The 23,257-nt window shown below is 42.0% G+C and overlaps 1 protein-coding gene across 2 annotated transcripts; it reads left to right on the top strand.

Moving 5' to 3' along the window:
• Positions 1-4,433: 4,433 nt before the first annotated feature.
• Positions 4,434-21,832, top strand: vwa1 (von Willebrand factor A domain containing 1). Of its 2 annotated transcripts, none has more exons than XM_021616203.2 (6): positions 4,434-4,883; positions 9,344-9,901; positions 10,029-10,361; positions 10,586-10,861; positions 11,130-11,411; positions 20,384-21,832. In XM_021616203.2, the coding sequence occupies exons 1-6, from the start codon at positions 4,799-4,801 to the stop codon at positions 20,410-20,412; spliced, it is 1,563 nt and encodes a 520-aa protein (XP_021471878.1). In that variant the 5' UTR covers positions 4,434-4,798; the 3' UTR covers positions 20,413-21,832. The 2 variants fall into 2 exon arrangements, with proteins under 2 accessions (XP_021471878.1, XP_036844201.1); XM_036988306.1 differs by lacking the exon at positions 20,384-21,832 and adding an exon at positions 13,549-13,827.
• Positions 21,833-23,257: the final 1,425 nt, after the last annotated feature.

Raw genomic sequence — 23,257 nt, forward strand, 5'->3', positions numbered from 1 at the left:
TTTATTTTTACCAATATACCAATAGGTGCCCTTCTTTGTGAGGTGTTGGTTCAGAGAAGAAGAGAGAGAACGAAGGATAAAGAGGGGCCTAGGTGGAGAAGAAGAGAGGGAGATAAAAGAGTGTGGCCTTGTAGCTGGAGAGGTGGAATCCTTATAATGTGAACAGTGACAAAAACATTTCTGCACAGAGCTGGAGGTTTGTGGGCACTTTGTTGTGGTACATTTTAATTTTGCAGTCTTTCCACCAGATTGTATGACAGAACGTTGGAGTAAGAGCTTGGCTTGTAGAACTCTGACATCGATGACTAATCAAAGGATCACAAATCAGAAAATCACAAATTCAGAATTTAAGTAATAATTTAATTTAAGATATTTTATGTAAAAAGCATTACCAGAATACTGACAGCTTGATTTTGTCCAAAGTAACGCTTAGCAAAATCAGGTAAATTGATAAATCACATTTTCTTTAACCTCAATGTTAACTTGTTTTGACATTGCATTTTTAGCTGTATAGATTATGTATTTGTGGATGTTTTTGTGCATTTTGAATGCTTTCAGACAATGCAATAATCAATACAAAAAAAATTGTGCACAAAAATGTGCTCGAATTAACTGATTAACTCTGACAGCCCTAATTCAAAATCATCTTTTTGTGGAAAAGAATCTGTCAACATTCGTTCCTAAAGCAAACACATTCACACATTTTCAAATTCCTTAAAATCCCTTTTAGGCCTGTGTAATTAAATGTAACACAAATCAATGGACCGCTAACAATTACAGAAGCTACAAATAGCTAGCTAGGAGGAAATGGAAGGCTCGCTATCACCTGTCAATAAGCTAGCTAGCGGTTAACATGCGACCATTAGATACAAATTTCATAAAAAGTAACCTTCTAAAATACATGTACACATTTAAATACACTCAATATGAGCCCTAGTTGGTAAAAATACAAAAGTGAGCATGTGAATGGAAAAATCTCCCTCATTTTTCAGTAGGTCAAAATAATTAAATTATACATCAAAATGACCAAATAAACATGTTATCTCTGGATTTAAAAAAAAAGTTACCAAACCTACAAACCAGAAAAGAGGATTAAAAAAATAAAGAGACACGAAGAGCTAGCTTCTTTGTTCTTTTTCTGTGCTTCTTCCAATTGTCAAGGAGCAACGTGTTCGAAGAAGAGAGGCGCATCCCAGCAGCAGTAACACTCCGAATGACTCTCCCTAGTGTAGCGCTAAGTATACATATATATCAAAAGCAACATTATGGATTACTACAATAATAATGGAGTGGATGGCTCAGAAATAAGAAATCACTCATTTTAATGCACTTCAATTATTCTACTCGGGTAGGCTAAGTAACCTTTTTACAGAATGGCATTACAGAATTTGAGGAAACATTGCTACTGCAACATGTTAACACCACCTTTTCAAATGAGGAGAATAACACTATTTCACCCCTACATGTTAACTTGCAATTTTCACATGTGGAGTTTTCTTACATGGAAAACTGCAAATGTGATTGTCACGTGATTGTTTTTCACATGTGAACTTGCAATTCAACATGAGAAAGTGAGATTTACCCATGTGGAGGTTTCTTACATGTACAACAGCAAATGGCTTTTCACATGTTAATGTTTTTCAAATGTGAACATGCAATTCACATGTGAGGTGAAGACGCTATTCTCCTCATGTTGAAATGTGATGTTTGTATGTCAACTCTACATTTAATAAATGTGTATCTTTTTTATATGTAATTTTTTTGTAAGGGATGTCCTGCATTTGGCTAGTCATTTTACTAAGAAGTAACCATAAAACAGTAACAGTGTGCATAGCATCTGCCCTTGGCTTGGAATTCCTCTGTTACCCTTTGGACCAGTATCTCACCATCACCCTGAGAACAGACAGGAAACTGTAAAATAAAAACTATCAGTACTTCACAAACAGACCTGGTAAAAAAGCTTGCAGGATGAGCAATGTGCAGGACCCAGACACCATGAGCAGGGTGATCTAGTGATGCAGGAACAGAAGGGTCAGAGCGTGCCAGGAAGACTCTGTGCATTTTTGGTAAATAAGAACTTCAACACGGCCCAGTGATGGGAAACCCCTCTGACTTCCCCTTCCTGACTTATTTATACTTTTATTTATGGCTGGTATCCAAGTCAAATCTATCAGAACATGGCACGCTACATAAACCTAAAATGTCTCAATCTCACCAAAGAAGGGGGAATAACTGGCAAGTAGTGAAGGAGAGAACTGTCTTTACTAATGAAATGGGATTTCCATTGTGATGCCAGAAGCACTGGAGCCAAAGTTTTAATGGTAAATAACAGCGGGAGCGCTACTATGTGCCAAAGTGTCAAGAGACTGTATAAAACCCAATTACAAATGGTGCTCAGTTGTATAAACTTCAAGTGTTCAGAATTCAACAAAATAGATCTCTCCTCTCACGTAATGCTGTTTCTCTGTGTTTCCATGTTGTCACACTGTGAGGGTTGTCATATGGGACTCGTCATCCATCTGTCTGCGTCTTCCACCTCCCTTACTCTTTCACTTCCCTTCCTCCCTTATTCCCATAGCCTTGTCCACTGCCAAAAATGGTCAACTAACCACTCTTTGCAGCTTTACCCAATCGCTTTCAATGAAACTGTACTCCAAAGACACATGAATCTCAGAGGAGCTTACTACTCTTTATAGGGAATGTGCAAATAAGAGAACAAAGACAACCACGTATGGTTTCATGACCTATGTTTATTGAGAGGATAGAAATGTGTTGACATGAACGTGTGTGAGATTTAAAACATTTCCTTTCCTCTGGTCCTCCGGTAACAACATGTTATGTGAATAGCATACAGCCGGGACAGTTGAAAGAGCAGGACTCCCATCTGAAGACATAAACAGTAAACTATACAGTGGGGTCAGTGACCAGACTGAGGGGGTCAGAAGGGGTTGCGTGTAAGGGCAAGTTTAGTGTGTAGGAAACACGATTCAAAACAGCCACTCAATACTGTAGGTCAAACTCAACATACTATTCTGTTTGGAAATGGTCAACTACTTATCTTTCATAGAACAGCGCCTATCTTTCACAGGTTTGTATAGACTCAGTGTTTAGTTACTAGGTGTGTGATGGGGTGTTCTGTTACAATGGAACAATAGAAATAAGCTTAGGTCATGTGATGTGTCACCGAGGTCTCCAGACATCAGACCTTTGTCCCTTCTCTTAATTCCCACTATCGTCTTCTACCCTATTCCCACTCCTCCTCACCTCTCTCTCTCGCTCTTTCTCTCTCGGTCTCTCTCTCATAAGCACGCTGCTTTTCATTCTCAAACAGACACCATCTCAATATCACATTCTCCAAATCTCCTGAGGCACTATAGGCTGATGCAATTCAATAAAAAATTATATTTCCCATGGAATCTATTTCGCCAACTTGAGCAGTTGATGCTGAAGTCCATGAGCTTGACCCCATAATTGTGTCCCATGTTCTTATAGTCTCACAATAATCTAAACATGCACATAGCCCACTGGGCAAAAACTGGTTGAATCAACGTTGTTTCCACGTCACTTCAACAACAACAAAATGCAATGTGATGTGATGACTTTAAATCAACAAGGAAAATTGATTGGATTAGCAAAACGTCATCAACGTAAGAGAATTTAGCCTTTTTTCCTCCCAACTTTTAACCAAAATCCAATGACATGTAGAAATGTTGATTTCATGTTGAATTCATGTTAGTTGATAACTCAGCGAAATGTACATAAAAAGTAGACGTTGAACTGATGATGTCTGTGTCCAGTGGAAGGCCAACAAATGAAATAGACAATAGCCTACATGTAGGCCTATCCAGGGGTGGACTGGAACCAGAAAACATCCTTGGCATTTCTAATACACCTGACCATTTCTTCCCCTTTGAGGCCCCCACACCAGCAAATTTTTCTCCTTGAGAACCCCCGCATCAGCCCATTTTCTTGAGGCCCCCATTATTCACCAGATCATTATTATTTTGCGCAAAAAACCAGACAGGCCCACTTGTCTAAAAATGGACCGGCCCATCTGGCATTTCCCCAAAATACCACAAAACCATTCCACCCCTGGACCTATGATCTTGAAAAGGCACTCTCATTCCAAGGATTTTAGTGCTGAAAGTCAGTGGCCCTCAGATAAGGCTCCATAATTAACTGCATTTCTTAGTTTTAATTGTCTAGATAATTATACATCTCCATTAGTTAATTTCAAAGCTGAAAGTTTAAATTCTTCCTTATATTGTTTTACATTTTAAAGACTCTCTTCACTTTTTGCAAGATTGTCTAGTTTGCCATAAAATGTAAAGATATGAGAAAATGGGCACCTTTCCAGAGCAATGACGTTTGGCCAGAGCTCTTACGCCTATTGCTATTCGAAGTGTCTTGAAAGACGGTTAAGAAATAAGGGAGTGAACACTGGATGGGAGGGGGGGTCAGAGCGAAGAACCGACTAGAATGCTCGCGCTTTTTAACTTGCGCGCACTAACTCACGGAGGCTACCAGAGCAACCAACAGACAACATTTGATCTTTGGGAAATATTACAAGAATGTAATGTTCCAGAAAAGCGGAAACAAAACGGGAAAGTCTCGGTGAAAGTGAGAATTTGGGATATGAAGTTTCAAGCCGCAATTTATTGCCTAAGTATCCTGAATGGAAGGCTCATTACCATTTCAGTTGGAGCGACGGTTCAGGAAATGAACACATTTTTGGAGGAAACCCTATTGATATCATCATAATTATTTCTACCGAAATTGATCACAATAAACACTTGAGATGAAGAATCGGATTTTGTTTACTTGCATACTGGTTGGAATGTTCCTGCGGAAATCCTGTGGTCAAAACTCAGCAACTGAAGAAGGTGAGCATTGCAGGTGGTGGCCGATGGTCTAGTGGTGGGGTGACTGAGAGACTAGGGAGGAGAAGTCAGAGTGTCTCCAACTGGTGTTATTATATTAAAGGCACAATACTTGTATCATCTGTCATATAATTTCTACAACTTTGACAGTAATATACACTGAGTATACAAAGCATTAAGAACACCTGCTCTTTCCAATGACATAGACTGACCAGGTGAAAGCTATGATCCAAGCTATGATCCCTTATTCATGTCACTTGTTAAATCCACTTCAGTCAGTGTAGATGAAGGGGAGGAGACAGGTTAAAGAAGGATTTTTTAGCCTTTTCTGACATGTGTGCCATTCAGAGGGTGAATGGGAAAGACAAAATACTTTAAGTGCTGTTGGGTTTTTCACGTTCAACAGTTTCCAGTGTGTATCAAGAATGGTCCACCACCCAAAGGACATCCAGCTAACTAGACACAACTGTGGGAAGCATTGAAGTCAACATGGGTCATCATCCCTATAGAATGCTTTTGAAACCTTGTAGAGTCCATGCCCCGATGAATTGAGGCTGTTCCGTTGTCCAATATAAGGAAGGCATTCCTAATGTTGGTATACTCAGTGTATGTTGATATCTGTTCCTGACTTTAACACTATGTGAAATTGTTGTGCTTATTATTATTACATGCGATGTAAATTAAAACAAATTATTGATTATAACACCATTACTAATTACTGAATGCTTGTTACAACCATGCATGTGGTAGTTAAAGCTCATAACATATACTGTAATGGTGAAAACTAAACTTGCTGGTGAGTCAGTTCCATCTGTCAGTGGTCTGTCTTTATGACTCAGTGTAAGTATACAGTGGACAGACAGAACATTAGACTTCTCACACAGACTTCCATCTATAGAGAATAGACAGGCTTTGACTAACATAGCTTAATTACTTTCTATGCGTCTCACTCAAACATAGAAATCAGTTGCGGTCAGTGCCGTTGTTGCATGTTGGAAGACTGTCATTCATGTTCCATTCAACCCAGTTCAATGTAACATCGATAGGTTTAGGCTACTACATGATACTCAAGTTTTCCCTATATCCATCATGAGGTTGCTACAACCTAGCCTATGAATAAAAGTTTACAACGTAGGTGAACACAGGTTGAGAGAAAAACAGACAGTGACACATGGCCAGACAGTGACACATTCAATACTGCCTTACACACTCTTGTCTGTATCTAGCTTATCTAGGGTGTAATCATTAGTCCAACAGTTGCAAATGAGAGTTTCTATTAGACAAATTCAGCTATTTTTTTAATCTCCGTTTCATTTGCATCCGTTTAAGAAACGTTTTTTCAACAGAATCGGCAGAATGAATACACCCCTAATCACTTTCATAGTATGTATTCAATGTATTCATTCTAGCCTCTATGCACTCTCCTCCTCTCACATTTTCCCTTTGTTTGTGGACTTCAATGAACAATACATCAGCTGTATGTGACCAGGTTAAAAAAACTTTCCAAGCCAAACCATGTCATAACCGCAACACACAGCCTACATCATTGTCTCCATATTAGCTAAAGTAACGTCCTAGTCAACATAGCTAATATAACTAATGTGTTAGTTAACCCGCTACAATCATGCAGTAATGCTACAGTGTATAGTCAGTAAGTATTTAGACCGGCAGGCCCTGGTGACAATACATTAATAAAACGAAAAGCTAACCTTGACTTGGAAGACTTTCAGTGTTGTGTTGGATAGTCATAGCCAGCTAGCAAACATAGCATCCCTCTGTTTGAGGTGTTTGAGTAACTAAACTAGCCAGCTGCATTTACTAGCTAAGTAAGTTAAACTGAACATGAAATAAAAAAGATCTCTCTTTCGCTCTCTCTCTCTTGCTTCGCCTTCATTTTTGAAGAAATTCATTTGTTGAGAACTGTTCAACTATTATCTTTCTCTCTCTTTGAGTCAACTACTCACCATATTGTATGCACTACAGTGCTAGCTAGCTGTAGCTTATGCTTTCAGTACTAGATTAATTCTGTGATCCTTTGATTGGGTGGACAACATGTCAGTGCATGCTGTAAGAGCTCTGATAGGTTGGAGGACGTCCTCCGGTGTCATAATTACTGTGTAAGTCTATGGAAGGGGGTGAGAACCAAGAGCCTCCAATGTTTTATATTGTAGTCAATGTACCGAGAGGAGAATGGAAGCTAGCTGTCCTCCGGCTACACCATGGTGCTACCCTACAGAGTGCTGTTGAGGCTACTGTGTTTTAATCAATTATTTGGTCATGTGAATATATTTAGTATAGTTTTATCTAAAAATTATAACTTTTTCAATGTTTTACAATTTTTATTTTTATTAAATTCACTGAGGAGGATGGTCCTCCCCTTCCTCCTCTCAAGAGCCCCCACTAATATAAATGCTTTTAATACTAAAGACTGGCAGAGAATCACAGATGATCCAGGTTTGATCCCCTGTGATGATGTATTTTGATCCTACTTACAGCCTACTGATGGTGATATGGTGATGATGTTTTAGAACCAAGAAGAGCTGTGGAGGAGGCCTTTTCTAACACATCTGAGCTGTGTGTGTGTGTGCGCGCACATGCAATAATACATGCATACGTGTGTGTGTGTATGTATGTGTGTGTGTGTGTGTGTGTGCATGTGTGAAGCAGGTCTAAAGAGTTATTGTCAGTTACTCCCATGCCCATGAAGGCTCTGTGGTTTCATAATTTACATTCAGTGTGTAACCACTAATATACGTTATTTGTCAAGCTTGTTCAGGGTGTACTGTAAACCTAACACCGCAATAAAGCTAATACTAATGTACAAGACAGTTCAGACCCAAACAGTTGGTTTACAGTAAACATAGAGAGACCAGAGAGACACAGACAGAACTACAGTTTACTGGGGTTTAACATTAGAGGCCATATGTGCAGTGTAACTGCAGCCCCTCCCTCTTAGAGAGCTGGAGTACAAAGTCCAGATGTGTGTGTGTGCATGTGTGCGTGTGTGCATGCTTGAGTGTACACTCTTCTTTCAACACTACACTCTTATCAGTACAGTGACCACACATCGAGTGTCAAATTGAAGCGTTAAGAAATTAATTGCTAAGGGCCCAAAGAAAATAATGATATTCCAAAGCACTCAACGCTAGAAAATGAACATGGCACGTCTCTCTCACTATCCCTCACTTCCTCTCTCTCTCGCTCTCTCGCTCTCTTTCTCTCTCTGTATATGGGTATACGTCTACTACCAAACATTCCTCTTCTTCTCACAAATGGAACTGCCAATACACACCTCCCCCTTAACATTTCTCTCTCTATCCCCACCTCCAACCTACCCTCCTCCTTATAACACCAATATAAGGAGTTCCTACAGTTCTCCCCCTCTCCCCCTCACCCCTTCTTACTCACTCTCTCTCTTTAATGAGAAGCACTGTTCCGTGCTACTGTTATGAAATATGGAACATTTGTAAAATGTTGCCTAGTCTAAATGTTATGACAGCATTTTCATCCATCCCTCATCTGGCCACCACTCCTCTGATCTAGCTCACTTCTTCATCCCTTATTTTAGGTTGGCCTGTTTGTTTTGATCTGGTCTTATTGCTGTAATTACTTGTTTTCCACTCATTTCCTTTCTACAGACAGTTCACACCTCTCCACACATTTTTCCTCTTTTCATTTTGTTTCAGTTTCTCCCGCTTTCAGACTTGTGGCATTTTCTATAAAGGTTTTAATGACTGTGGGATAGTGTTGTTCCAAAGAGGTGGATGGTGAGGGGGAGATTCTTTGTGTGTGTGTGTGTGTGTGTGTGTGTGTGTGTGTGTGTGTGTGTGTGTGTGTGTGTGTGTGTGTGTGTGTGTGTGTGTGTGTGTGTGTGTGTGTGTGTGTGTGTGCGTGCGTGCGTGCGTGCCAGTGTGTGCACACTCACATACTGAACAGAAGGAGGACCACTGGAAAAAGTTAAGGGAGGGAGAAGGAATCAGAGAGAGAATGAGAAAAGAGAGAGAAAGTTGAAAATAGTAGTGGGTTTTCCCACATGCTCCACACAGTCTCAGTGAGTTCTGGGATTGTATTTATCCCTGTAAATGTTTGGCTGGCTATCATTAATAATTAGTTTGCTTCTCTACGGTAAGTTTGTGGGTAAACAAATAACTATACCACATTGTTTCGCTGTTTCCCACATACACTAATTGTAGTGTATCTCACACATCTACTATAAGCACTATGCTTATAGAAAGTTCCCCATCGTGAAGACCCACAGTGGTGTAAATATTGCTTAACTCTGGGAGTATTTAATTCTCAACAGTATTCTGTGACTTATTCAGTTATTCATTTTCACATAATATTAGCATTATATTCTATAGCTATAGCCTATAGATATTAATCTATATTCTATATACCCTATATCTGTAAAAATCTAGTGTCCACCATCTGTAACACTCTCCTTTCCTTTTCTCTCCTCTCAGTGTTGAACTGCTGTGAGGGCGACATCCTCTTCCTATTGGACTCCTCAGGCAGCGTCTCATCCTATGAGTACTCCCGCATGCTGGGCTTCCTGTCCGAGCTCCTCCTCCCCTTCTCATTGGGCGAGGACCAGGTGAGGGTGGGGCTACTGCAGGTGGGCACCCAACCCCGCCTCGAGTTTGGCTTTGACGCCCACAATACCCAATCTGGCCTCCAGGAGGCACTGGGGAACACCAAGGCTCTGAGGGGCGACACCAATACAGAGGAGGCCCTCAGGATGGCCAAGGACTGGGTGCTGAAGCCTGGAGGGGCCAGAGGGGCCAGGGCAGAGCTACCCAGGGTTTTAGTGTGGCTGACGGACGGGGTGAAGCCGGGTGATGTGATTGGACCAATGGAGGAGCTGAGAGAGGAGGGCGTAGCCGTTCTGGTGATCTCCACGGGCCACGGGAACTACCAGGTGCTGCGGCAGGTGGTCACCCCACCTGTGGAGTCACACCTGTACTTTGTGGACATTGACGATATGAGTATCATCACCGAGGACCTGAGGGATGCCATTATTGGTGAGTGTGTGTGTCCAATTTGATTCCTCAATTGACAGCAATTGACATGGTCCTTCAATTTAAAGTGGAGTTTTATATTTCACCAGTGTTTCAGTCCTCCGGTCTCGTTCTGTCTCTCCTCTAACAGAGATCCTCTGGGCTGAACGGCTCCAGGTGCGAGATGTGTCCACAGACAGCGCTGTGCTGCAGTGGCGACCGGTTCTGGCCGGATTGAACGGTTATTATGACATCCGGTTTGGACCGGCTCCCAGTGGGGGAGTGGTTGGAGGAGGAGCAGGGGGGCCTGGTACCAGCCCCAGTACCAGCGGTGGCCAGTACCAGAGACTCACCCGGCCAGGGGACTCTAGCACGGCCAGGCTGACGGGACTAAAGCCAGACACCACCTACACAGCCACACTGACTCCTGAGTCCAACCTGCAGGTGCTCAACCCCCTCTCCGTCACCTTCACCACTAAGCCAGGTAAGAGGTGGCATGTTTACATTTGACATTTACAACATTTACATTGTTAATTGTAACAATGTTGGCTCAGTTGGTTGGGATGTTATATCTTTGGGGTAGTGTCCAGCATGGGCACACTGTATACCGAATATTCTGAAGTCACATTCGACAAAAGCACCTGGTAAATCACCAGATAATATATATTTTAATATTATATTATTACATATAACTTATCGTCTCCTCAGAGGTGTTGAGCCCAGCCGTGGTGACGGTGTCGGACTCAGAGGCCAATAGTGTGAGGGTGAGCTGGGGTCCTCTGCAGCCAGAGTCTGTCCAGAGCTTCCAGGTGGAGTACTCAGCGCTCCCGGGGGGGAAGCTCCACATGACTACTGTGGGCCGGGGGCAGAACTCCACCATGCTGACCAACCTCCAGCCAGACACCCAGTACTTGGTCACCGTGAGCGCCCGTCACTCCTATGGCCAGGAGAGGGCCATGTCTGTCAAAGTGTGCACTGAGGAGGGTAAGGAGCATATAGCATTAAGGATATGTTCTTAGGCACAGATGCGGTATGAGATTAGCCTCAACGTCTTTAAACTGAAGCAATAAAATGGGAAAATGCTAAATGTACTATTACCCTTCACATACCACTGTACAGATGCAGCACGTCAGCCTTTTTATCTCTCTCTCCATTTAATTTCAATTGCTTTATTGGCATGACGTAACAATGTATAAATTGCCAAAGTGTACTTTGGAAAATGAATCCCATCCCTACCTCCCTCCCTTCTCAGTGAGGCCGGATCTTGCAGACCTGCGGCTGACCACGGTGGGCAGTGACTCTGTGCAGGTGGACTGGAAAGCCAGCATGGACGGCCTCAGGGGCTACTGGCTCACCTGGGAGGGACAGGACGGCCACGGCTCTACCACCGCCCAGCGCTCCTCCTTCTACCTGCCCCCCAACTTACTGTCCACACGTCTGACACACCTGCCCCCCACCACCAGAGTGTGTGTGTGGCCTGTATACCGGACGACACGCGGGAAGGGCCTCTGCTGCACGGCCCAGTTTCATTCAGGTGAGAGAACGGGCCGCCGCCATTTTGAATGAGGATGTGAACCCTTCAGCACTGTTGGTTGGGGTCAGTTAATATCAGTTGTGTTCAGTTGGTCAATTGGAGCAAACATGGATATTTTAAAGACATGTTCAATTGGATCCTAGAATTGGCGCTTTTGAATCCATCCAAGCCAACTCTTTGTTTGGATGAAGAGGTAGCCTTTTTATTGCCCATATTACAACATTGATTCACTGGTAGTATGTCGCTAGGACTCCTGAGAATTGTTTTAACAACTCCAAAATAGTTCCTGCTAGACAGGATGTTCCTAAAAAAAAATGTATGAGCCTAATAGTAAAGGCATGTAATTTAACTGTCAAAATACATTTTGATTACCTTTTAATTTGGCATGAACTTTACCAGTCATGATGTTTTCATCTTATTGTCAAACAAATTACTTCAAAAAGTAGGGTACATGCATATGTTCGTCCACTCGTCTAAAATACATTCAGCATCCCAACCGTGCACTGTGCACTCGCGCCATTTGATGAATGGAAAGAGACATCTGTTAGAAAGTTGGTTGCAATTTCAGTTTAGTCCACCAGAAAAGACAGAACAAATAATACAACTATTGTGATTAAACGCAAATATACTAACTCATTGATTTAAAAAAAAAACATTTAAAAAATGTTTAAAAAAAGGTATAATCTTTGTAAATGATATCATAAACATAATTGGTGGAGTTATGTCACACATGCAGCTAACAAAAATATATGGAATTGTCTGCTCTACACAAAATTACAATCAACTAATTGCAGCATTAATGCAAAAACGAAAGAGGCAAGTGGAATGGGGAAAAAGTTTGGAACTTGTTTGGGCAGCCGTAATGCACGGCTGCCCAAAGGTGGCTCTCCCCTGCCTGTTCGGGCGGCGCTTGGCGGTCGTCGTCGCCGGTCTACTAGCCACCACCGATCCCTTTTTCCTTTAGTTTTGTCTTATTGGTTGCACATGTTCCCTGTTTCGTTTCTTGATTTATGTTTCTTTAAGCCTGTTAGGTCCGCTTAGGTTTGTGCGGGATTGTTACTCTGTTGGTTGTGGATGTGTTTGCGTGTTTGTTGTCTCCAGACTGTTTTGTCCTGTGTTTGGGCTTGTCTGTTTCATGCGCCCTGTATTTTGGCGTGACCGTTTTGTGCTGGAGAATAAATATTACGATTTACCGAACACTCTGCTCTCTGCGCCTGACTCCAACCCACCACTCCTAGTAAACTCTGACATAAAGACCAACATTAGTTTAAGGAAATTGTGCTAAATAAAAAAGTATACCACTTTCATTTAAGGACCAAAAAATGTACAGCTGTGTCATATAGATGCAAAATATTTGGGAAGTGATTTTCGATGTACCGATTCCATGGCACGTTTTATGAACTGATACGCAAAATGACACCGGTTTCAAAACTTTTTCAATTTAAATTATACAAAATTCTTGCAACCAATAGAATGTTATGGGGAAACAACCATCCCAGCTCTGCAGATTTTGCTGCGAAGAGACAATCAATACATAATTTGTTTTGGTACTGTCCATATATAGCTTGTTTTTGGTCGCAGGTCCAGGGATGGCCGAAGAATTGCAACATTTACCTGGAGCTAACTCTGCAGATAGCACTACTCGGTGATTTGAAAAGTCATAGTCAATCGATCAATAATGTAATAATACTTTTAGCAAAAATGTTTTGTTAATTTACAATCTGTAGAAACTATGAGAATAGAAGGGATCAGAACTTGTATTTATTTTTCAAGTAACAGACACATCTCAACATCAACTGTTCAGAGGAGACTTTGTGAATCAGGCCTTCATGGTCATATTGTTGTAAAGAAACCACTACTAAAGGACACCAATGAGAAGAAGATATGTGAGATTTTTGGTTCCAACCGCTGTGTCTTTGCGAGCGCAGAGTAGGTGAACGGATGATCTCCACATGTGTAGTTCCAACCGTGAAGCATGGAGGAGGTGATGGTGTGGGGGTGCTTTGTTGGTGACACTGTCAGTGATTTATTTACAATTCAAGGCACACTTAACTAGCATGGCTACCACAGCATTCTGCAGCGTCACGCCATCCCATCTGGTTTGCGCTTAGTGGGACTATCATTTGTTTTTCAACAGGACAATGACCCAACTCACCTCCAGGCTGTGTAAGGGCTATTTGACCAAATAGGAGAGTGATGGAGTGCTGCATCAGATGACCTGGCCTCTACAATCACCCAACCTCAACCCAATTGAGATGGTTTGGGATGAGTTGGACCGCAGAGTGAAGGAAAAGCAGCCGACAAGTGCTTAGCAAATGTGGTGAACTCCTTCAAGATAGTTGGAAAAGCATTCCAGGTAAAGCTGGTTGAGAGAATGTAAAAAATGTGCAAAGCTGTCATCAAGGCGAAGGGTGGCTTCTTTGAAGAATCTCAGATGTAAAATATATTTTGATTTGTTTAACACTTTTTGGGTTACTACATGATTCCATGTGTTATTTCATAGTTTTGATTTCTTCGCCGTTATTCTACCATGTAGAAAATAGTAAAAAATAAATAAAAACCTTTGAATGAGTAGGTGTGTCCAAACTTTTGACTGGTACTGTATTCAGATCCCTTTACTTTTTCCATAAATTGTTGTTATGTTACAGCCTTATTCTGAAATTGATTAAATAAAAACCTTATTTATGTAAGCATTCAAACCCTTTGCTATGAGATTCAAATCAAATCAAATCAAATTGTATTTGTCTAATACAGTGGAGAGAACAAGTATTTAATACTATGCCGATTTTGCAGGTTTTCCTACTTACAAAGCATGTAGAGGTCTGTCATTTTTATTATAGGTACACTTCAACTGTGAGAGACGGAATATAAATCAAAAATCCAGAAAATCACATTGTATGATTTTAAAGTAATTAATTTGCATTTTATTGCATGACATAAGTATTTGATCACCTACTAACCAGTAATAATTCCGGCTCTCACAGACCTGTTAGTTTTTCTTGAAGAAGCCCTCCTGTTCTCCACTCATTACCTGTATTAACTGCACCTGTTTGAACTCGTTACCTGTATAAAAGACACCTGTCCACACACTCAATCAAACAGACTCCAACCTCTCCACAATGGCCAAGACCAGAGAGCTGTGTAAGGACATCAGGGATAAAATTGTAGACCTGCACAAGGCTGGGATGGGCTACAGGACAATAGGCAAGCAGCTTGGTGAGAAGGCAACAACTGTTGGCACAATTATTAGAAAATGGAAGAAGTTCAAGATGATGGTCAATCACCCTCGGTCTGGGGTTCCATGCAATATCTCACCTCGTGGGGCATCAATGATCATGAGGAAGGTGAGGGATCAGCCCAGAACTACACGGCAGGACCTGGTCAATGACCTGAAGAGAGCTGGGACCACAGTCTCAAAGAAAACCATTAGTAACACACTACGCCGTCATGGATTAAAATCCTGCAGCGCACGCAAGGTCCCCCTGCTCAAGCCAGCGCATGTCCAGGCCCGTCTGAAGTTTGCCAATGACCATCTGGATGATCCAGAGGAGGAATGGGAGAAGGTCATGTGGTCTGATGAGACAAAAATAGAGCTTTTTGGTCTAAACTCCACTCGCCGTGTTTGGAGGAAGAAGAAGGATGAGTACAATCCCAAGAACACCATCCCAACCATGAAGCATGGAGGTGGAAACCATCATTCTTTGGGGATGCTTTTCTGCAAAGGGGACAGGACGACTGCACCGTATTGAGGGGAGGATGGATGGGGCCATGTATCGCGAGATCTTGGCCAACAACCTCCTTCCCTCAGTAAGAGCATTGAAGATTGGTCGTGGCTGGTTCTTCCAGCATGACAATGACCCAAAACACACAGCCAGGGCAACTAAGTAGTGGCTCCGTAAGAAGCATCTCAAGGTCCTGGAGAGCCGTAGCCAGTCTCAATAGAAAATCTTTGGAGGGAGCTGAAAGTCCGTATTGCCCAGCGACAGCCCCGAAACCTGAAGGATCTGGAGAAGGTCTGTATGGAGGAGTGGGCCAAAATCCCTGCTCCAGTGTGTGCAAACCTAGTCAAGAACTACAGGAAACATATGATCTCTGTAATTACAAACAAAGGTTTCTGTACCAAATATTAAGTTCTGTTTTTCTGATGTATCAAATACTTATGTCATGCAATAAAATGCAAATTAATTACTTTAAAATCATACAATGTGATTTTTGTTTTAGATTCCGTCTCTCACAGTTGAAGTGTACCTATGATAAAAATGACAGACCTCTACATGCTTTGTAAGTAGGAAAACCTGCAAAATCGGCAGTGTATCAAATACTTGTTCTCCCCACTGTACACATGGTTAGCAGATGTTAATGCGAGTGTAGTGAAATGCTTGTGCTTCTAGTTCCGACAATGCAGTAATAACCAACAAGTAATCTAGCTAACAATTCCAAAACTACTACCTTATACACACAAGTGTAAAGGGATAAAGAATATGTACATAAAGATATATGAATGAGTGATGGTACAGAACGGCATAGGCAAGATGCAGTAGATGGTATCGAGTACAGTATATACATATGAGATGAGTAATGTAGGGTATGTAAACCAAGTGGCATAGTTTGAAGTGGCTAGTGATACATGTATTACATAAAGATGCACTAGATGATATAGAGTACAGTATATGAGATGAGGGGTATGTAAACATTATTAAGTAGCATTGTTTAAAGTGGCTAGTGATATATTTTTACATCAATTTCCATCAATTTCCATTATTAAAGTGGCTGGAGTTGAGTCAGTGTGTTGACAGCAGCCACTCACTGTTAGTGGTGGCTGTTTAACAGTCTGATGGCCTTGAGATAGAAGCTGTTTTTCAGTCTCTCGGTCCCTGCTTTGATGCACCTGTACTGACCTCGCCTTCTGGATGATAGCGGGGTGAACAGGCAGTGGCTCGGGTGGTTGTTGTCCTTGATGATCTTTATGGCCTTCCTGTGAGATTGGGTGTTGTAGGTGTCCTGAAGGGCAGGTAGTTTGTCCCCGGTGATGCGTTGTGCAGACCTCATTACCCTCTGGAGAGCCTTACGGTTGTGGGCGGAGCAGTTGCCGTACCAGGCGGTGATACAGCCCGACAGGATGTTAAATGCTGAGCTGTAGTCGATGAACAGCATTCTCACATAGGTATTCCTCTTGTCCAGATGGGTTAGGGCAGTGTGCAGTGTGGTTGCGATTGCGTCGTCTGTGGACCTATTTGGGCGGTAAGCAAATTGGAGTGGGTCTAGGGTGTCAGGTAGGGTGGAGGTGATATGGTCCTTGACTAGTCTCTCAAAGCACTTCATGATGACGGAAGTTAGGGCTACGGGGCGGTAGTCGTTTAGCTCAGTTACCTTAGCTTTCTTGGGAACAGGGACAATGGTGGCCCTCTTGAAGCATGTGGGAACAGCAGACTGGGATAAGGATTAATTGAATATGTCCGTAAACACACCAGCCAGCTGGTCTGCGCATGCTCTGAGGACGTGGCTGGGGATGCCGTCTGGGCCTGCAGCCTTGCGAGGGTTAACACGTTTAAATGTTTTACTTACGTCGGCTGCAGTGAAGGAGAGTCCGCAGCTTTTGGTTGCGGTCCGTGTCAGTGGCACTGTATTGTCCTCAAAGCGGGCAAAATTTTTATTCAGTCTGTCTGGGAGCAAGACATCCTGGTCCGCGACAGGGCTGGTTTTCTTTGTGTAGTCTGTGATTGACTGTAGACCCTGCCACATACCTCTTGTGTCTGAGCCGTTGAATTGCAACTCTACTTTGTCTCTATACTGAAGCTCAGCTTGTTTGATTGCCTTGCGGAGGGAATAGCTGCACTGTTTGTATTCGGTCATGTTTCCGGTCACCTTGCCCTGGTTAAAAGCAGTGGTTCGCGCTTTCAGTTTCACGCGAATGCTGCCATCAATCCACGGTTTCTGGTTTGGGAATGTTTTAATCGTTCTATGGGTACGACATCGTCAATGCACTTTCTAATGAACTCGCTCACCGAATCAGCGTATTCATCAATGTTGTTGTTTGACACAATGCGGAACATATGCCAGTCCACGTGATCAAAGCAATCTTGAAGCATGGAATCAGATTGGTCGGACCAGCATTGAACAGACCTGAGCGCGGGGGCTTCTTGTTTTTGTTTCTGTCTGTAGGATGTAGTCATGGTCAGCTTTTCCGAAAGGAGGGCGGGGGAGGGCCTTATTTGTGTCGCGGAAGTGAGAATAGCAATGATCCAGGGTTTTACCAGCCCTGGTTGCGCAATCGATATACTGATACAATTTAGGGTGTCTTGTTTTCAGATTAGCCTTGTTAAAATCGCCAGCTACAATGAATGCAGCCTCAGGATATGTGGTTTCCAGTTTGCATAGAGTCAAATAAAGTTAGTCAGGGCCATCAATGTGTCTGGTTGGGAGGGAATATATACGGCTGTGATTATAATCGAAGAGAATTCCCTTGGTAGATAATGCGGTCGACATTTGATTGTGAGGAATTCTAAGTCAGTTGAACAGAAGGACTTGAGTTCCTGTATGTTGTTATGATCACACCACGTCTCAGCTGCACCGACTCCGTTAGCGTCTCTCGAGTGAGCCATGTTTCCGTGAAACAAAGAACGTTACAGTCTCTGATGTCTCTCTGGAATGCTACCCTTGCTCGGATTTCATCAACCTTGTTGTCAAGAGACTGGACATTGGCGAGTAATATGCTAGGGAGTGGTGCGCAATGTGCTCGTCTCCGGAGCCTGACCAGAAGACCGCCTCGTTTGCCCCTTTTACGGCGTTGTTGTTTAGGGACGCCGGCTGGGATCCGATCCAATGTCCTGGGAGGAAGGCAAAACACAGGATCCGCTTCGGGAGAGTCATATTCCTGGTCGTAATGATGGTGAGTTGACGTTGCTCTTATATTCAGTAGTTCCTCCCGACTGTATGTAATGAAACCTAAGATTACCTGGGCTACCAATGTAATAATAACAATAACACGTAAAAAACAAAATACTGCATAGTTTCCTAGGAACTTGAAGCGAGGCAGCCATCTCTGTCGGCGCTGGAAGTCGATCCGAGATTCAAGTTGAGCTTAGGTGTATCCTGTTTCCATTGATCATCCTTGAGATGATTATACAACTTCATTGGAGACCTCCTGTGGTAAATTCATTTGATTGGACATGATTTATAAAGGCACACAACTGTCTATAAAAAGGTCCCACAGTTGACAGTTGACAGACTCTTTCTAGAGCTGGCTGCCAGGCCAAACTGAGCAATCGGGGGAGAAGGTTTTTGGTCTGGGAGGTGACCAAGGACCCGATGGTCACTCTGACAGAGCTCTAGAGTTCCTCTGTGCAGATGGGAGAACCTTGCAGAAGGACAACCATCTCTGCAGCACTTCACCAATCAGGCCTTTATGGTAGTGGCCAGACGTAAGCCACTCCTCAGTAAAAGGCACATGACAGCCCACTTGGAGTTTGCCAAAAAGCACTTAAAGGACTCTCAGACCATGAGAAATAAGATTCTCTGGTCCAATGAAACCAAGATTGGCCTGAATGCCAAGAGTTCATGCTTCACGTTGGAGGAGACCTGGCACCACCCCAACATGAAGCATGGTGGTGGCAGCATCATCATCATGCTGTGGGGATGTTTTTCAGCGGCAGGGACTGGGAGACTAGTCAGGATCGAGGCAAAGATTAACGGAGCAAAGTACAGAGATCCTTCATGAAAACCTGCTCCAGAGCACTCAGGACCTCAGACTGGGGCGATGGTTCACCTTCCAACAGGACAACAACCCTAAGCACACAGCCAAGACAACGCAGGAGTGGCTTTGCGACAAGTCTCTGAATGTCCTTGAGTGGCCCAGCCAGAGCCCGAACTTGAACCCGATCGAACATCTCTGGAGAAACCTGAAAATAGCTGTGCAGCAACGCTCCCCATCCAACCTTACAGAGCTTGAGAGGATCTGCAGATAAAAATGTGAGAAACTCCCCAAATACAGGTGTGCCAAGCTTGTTGCGTCATACCCAAGAAGACTGGAGGCTGTAGTCGCTGCCAAAGGTGCTTCAACAAAGTACTGAGTAAAGGGTCTGAATACTTATGTAAATGTGATATTTCCGTTTATTTATTATTTATAAAATTGCAAACCTTTCTAAAAGCCTGTTTTTGCTTTGTAATTAAGGTGAGATTGTGTGTTGATTGATGAGGGGGGAAAACGATGTAATCCATTTTTGAATAAGGCTGTAACGTAACAAAATGTGGAAAAAGTCAAGGGGCCTGAATACTTTCCGAAGGCACAGTATATATATATATATATATTTACAAAAAATATATGAGGGATTGGAAATGATGCAGACACTTATATTGATGGAAGCTACAATATATCTGCAATATTAAAGCTGATCTGCCCCCTAAACAAAACAAAAACACAAAAAAAGTATAATTACGTTCGGTGTCTTGCTGAAGAAAGGACCTTTTTTTTGTAGAAAGAAAAGTTGGGACACCTGAAAAGGGGCTGAGATAGGGGACTGTCCTGGGATGACAAATGCAGCCACATGGGAAAAAATTGTTTAAACCATGAGACAGAGGTAGGGGTGTGTGTTTAATTTGGAATAAGCTTTCATTTTAATATTTACCACTGTACCAGTACAAATTGCATTTGAAACAAGTAGGAGAATAGTTAAATAAGTATTATTTAGAGACCCCCCCCCCCCTCCAAGTTTGACTTTGTTGCATCTAGTTCATGTCTCATTCTAGGGGTCTAAGACCCCAACTGGGCCCTCCGTAATTAGCACTCTGCCAATAGATTCTGTCTGACCCCAAAGTAACCACACCAAAAGGTAGTTGTGGTTATGGCTACTGGGGTTTCCATGGCAACTAACTAACAGTGTTCATTACAGTTTGATATGGTATGCCTCTTGGCTTGCTACTGGGAAGGACTGGTGTGAGGTTTTAATGTGCGTCTGTTTCCTTCTGCCTTTCAGATGCATCGGCTTGGGGCCACAGATCATAACATTGCTGAGTTTAACAGGCACTGTACTATGGCAAGGATGGAGGGAGGAAGGAGAAGAACAGATAGAAGAACAATACATCTGAACTTGCGTCCCTCTCTCAGTTCATTCTATCCTCTCTGGACATCATCCACAATACACGAGGCCTTTGGCTTACAAAGCACTTGTGTTTAATAGATACTGATACAATACATATAGGCTTACTATACTATAAAACTGTTGCTCTATTAGTCAGCACCCTAACTGAACTGTGGGTTGCTATCTTCTGCAATGCAGATTTTCACATATTGCCTAAAACCTGTAATCATACTTAAAACATTTGTTTGTTTGACTGTTTGTTTTTGATATGATCTTAAGATAGAGGTTGGCCAAGCATAGCAGTCTAGATCAAGCTAATTCTGGTTTGCGGTATCATACAAGATGTAGTTTTAATCAAAAAGATTAACGTACAGTAACATTTTTCTAGCGCACAGAGAACAACTATGCAATATACTTTCAATGTTTCCCAAGGCACCCACCCGTAATATTTTGGAACATTGAATAAATAAGTGCTCAATCTCAGTTTAGACTTGAATTGAAGGGCAAGTGAACACAGAACCCTTAATAACAGAGAGGAACTCCTTTGAACTAATTACAAATCCCAAACAGATTCTCTATGTGGCTACACTGATAAAACTACAGACTGTTCTACTCGTGAGATGTTGCAGATGTGCTTTTGATAAAGGATGGTCACACTGATATTTTCCAGGATTGTTTTGACTCATCACCACCAACACTTATACATGGAGGTATTGGCAAACTGTTACTTTGGATGATGCTGTATTCAGTCATACAGGTTGGCCATTGAACCAGGGGGCATAGAGTGGGTATCATAAGTATTCATACCCCTTGACTTTTTCCACATTTTGTTGTGTTACAAAGTGGGTTTAATTGTCTTTTTTTTGTCAACAATCTACTCAAAATAATATGTTATTGTGGAAGAAAAATTCAAACATTTGTAAAAAAAATACAGTAATATATCTTGATTAGATAAATATTCAACCCCCTGAGTCAGTACATGTTAGAAGCACCTTTGGCTGCAATTACAACTGTGAGTCTTTCTGGGTAAATCTCTAAGAACTTTGCATACCTGGATTGTACAATATTTGCACATTATTCTTCTTAAAATTATTCAATTTGCAAGTCTTGCCATAGATTTTCAAGACGATTTAAGTCAAAACTGTAACGAGGCCACACAGTAACATTCAATGTAATCTTGGTAAGCAACTCCAGTGTATATTTTGGCCTTGTGTTTTAGGTTTTTGTCCTGTGAAAGTTGAATTTGTCTCCCAATGTCTGTTGGAATGCAGACTGAACCAGGTTTTTGATAGAGGAATTCAATTCCTATATGTTTAATACCCAATTAAATTAATACACTCAGCCCATTTCTAAGGATTTGTAAGAAACTTATTTGCATAAAATGGGCGGAGACCAGTCTCAAAATCAAGCACAAGCGTTTATTCTCGAGAGTACTGAACATGATACAATTTACAACAGGTTATAAACTGAAAATGACGTCATTAGGTTTCAAACTGTCCTGTCCCTCCTCCACTCCGGTACAAAGACAGTATAGTTCTCAAGCCTTCCTACATCGTCTCTCACCAATTTAGATCATTTATGACCAAGCCAAGGTCTTCCTGTGTAGATAAGCATTCTAGCCAGTCTGACGATAAATTCATTCGTTTCTACCATGGAACAGACAGTCATTGTTCTACTTCTTGATTATAATTACACACATTATTTTCAGTACTAGGATTAAAAGAAAATTCATACATCTATACAGTAACATAATAGTATTCTGATTAGTCAGTCCTGATTGAAATGTATACATAATTAGCCATTATTGATTTAAAAAAATCCCTTAACATATCCACCCAATGATTAAATATTATACATCCAATCACACATCCAGTTTTATTAAAATATTAAAAAGCATACATCTATTTTTATTAGAAATATATCTTGTTATCAAAAATACCTTCTAACATAAACCAATACTTGCATTCACCCTGACTGTTTTTAGGCCTACATCAGAATCATAACTCTTCTTATCAGGATTTTCGTTACAATCTTCATCGAAACAAGATACAACCTAACATCTCTAAATATCAAAATGGTCTAATCAAGACTTATGTTCCTCGCATATGAAGAATCCGGATTCATTCATCTATTTAGGTTTGAGGCATGTATTCATCATTCCACTGGTCAGATCTTGGAATCAGTCCGTACCACACCATCTGTTTTCTCATTGATTTCTGAGTCCTGGAAATGAGACCTCATACAGAGGGAATTAGACTATAGCTACACAAAACTAAAACAGTCACACAGGTGAAGGTAGCCCATAACACAGTGATCATAACATTTTTCCATTTTCCAAACATACTATCAAACCAATTAGTCAGAGAAGTATCCACCCCAGAGTTTTCTGCCAACTCGTGAGCCAGGGTGGTCAAACCAGCTAAGGCTTTGGTCACTGATTAGTCCGGAGCTGTGCCATCGGGGAACAAACCACCTCCACCCACTCTCACCCTTTCCAGCCAACAAACATATCCAATACTATCCTATGTAAATTATATTGTTAAAAGATCCAGACGGAGCACTCTCTCTCTCTCTCTTCTACCTGGCTCTAGGTCTTTGTGTTTGATAAGGGGAAAGGCATGCCTAACTGCACTAGTTGCACAACTACCGGTCCAATCGGTAGGCGGGTTGGCCCCAGTCTCACACCTCCACAAACCACCAGACATCCGTTCTAGGCCTTTTATCTTACTAAAGTCCTCAGACCCAGTCAGGTCCCTCATTGTCTTGTCA

Source organism: Oncorhynchus mykiss, chromosome 9, assembly GCF_013265735.2.
Source record: "Oncorhynchus mykiss isolate Arlee chromosome 9, USDA_OmykA_1.1, whole genome shotgun sequence".
Lineage (NCBI taxonomy): Eukaryota > Metazoa > Chordata > Actinopteri > Salmoniformes > Salmonidae > Oncorhynchus > Oncorhynchus mykiss.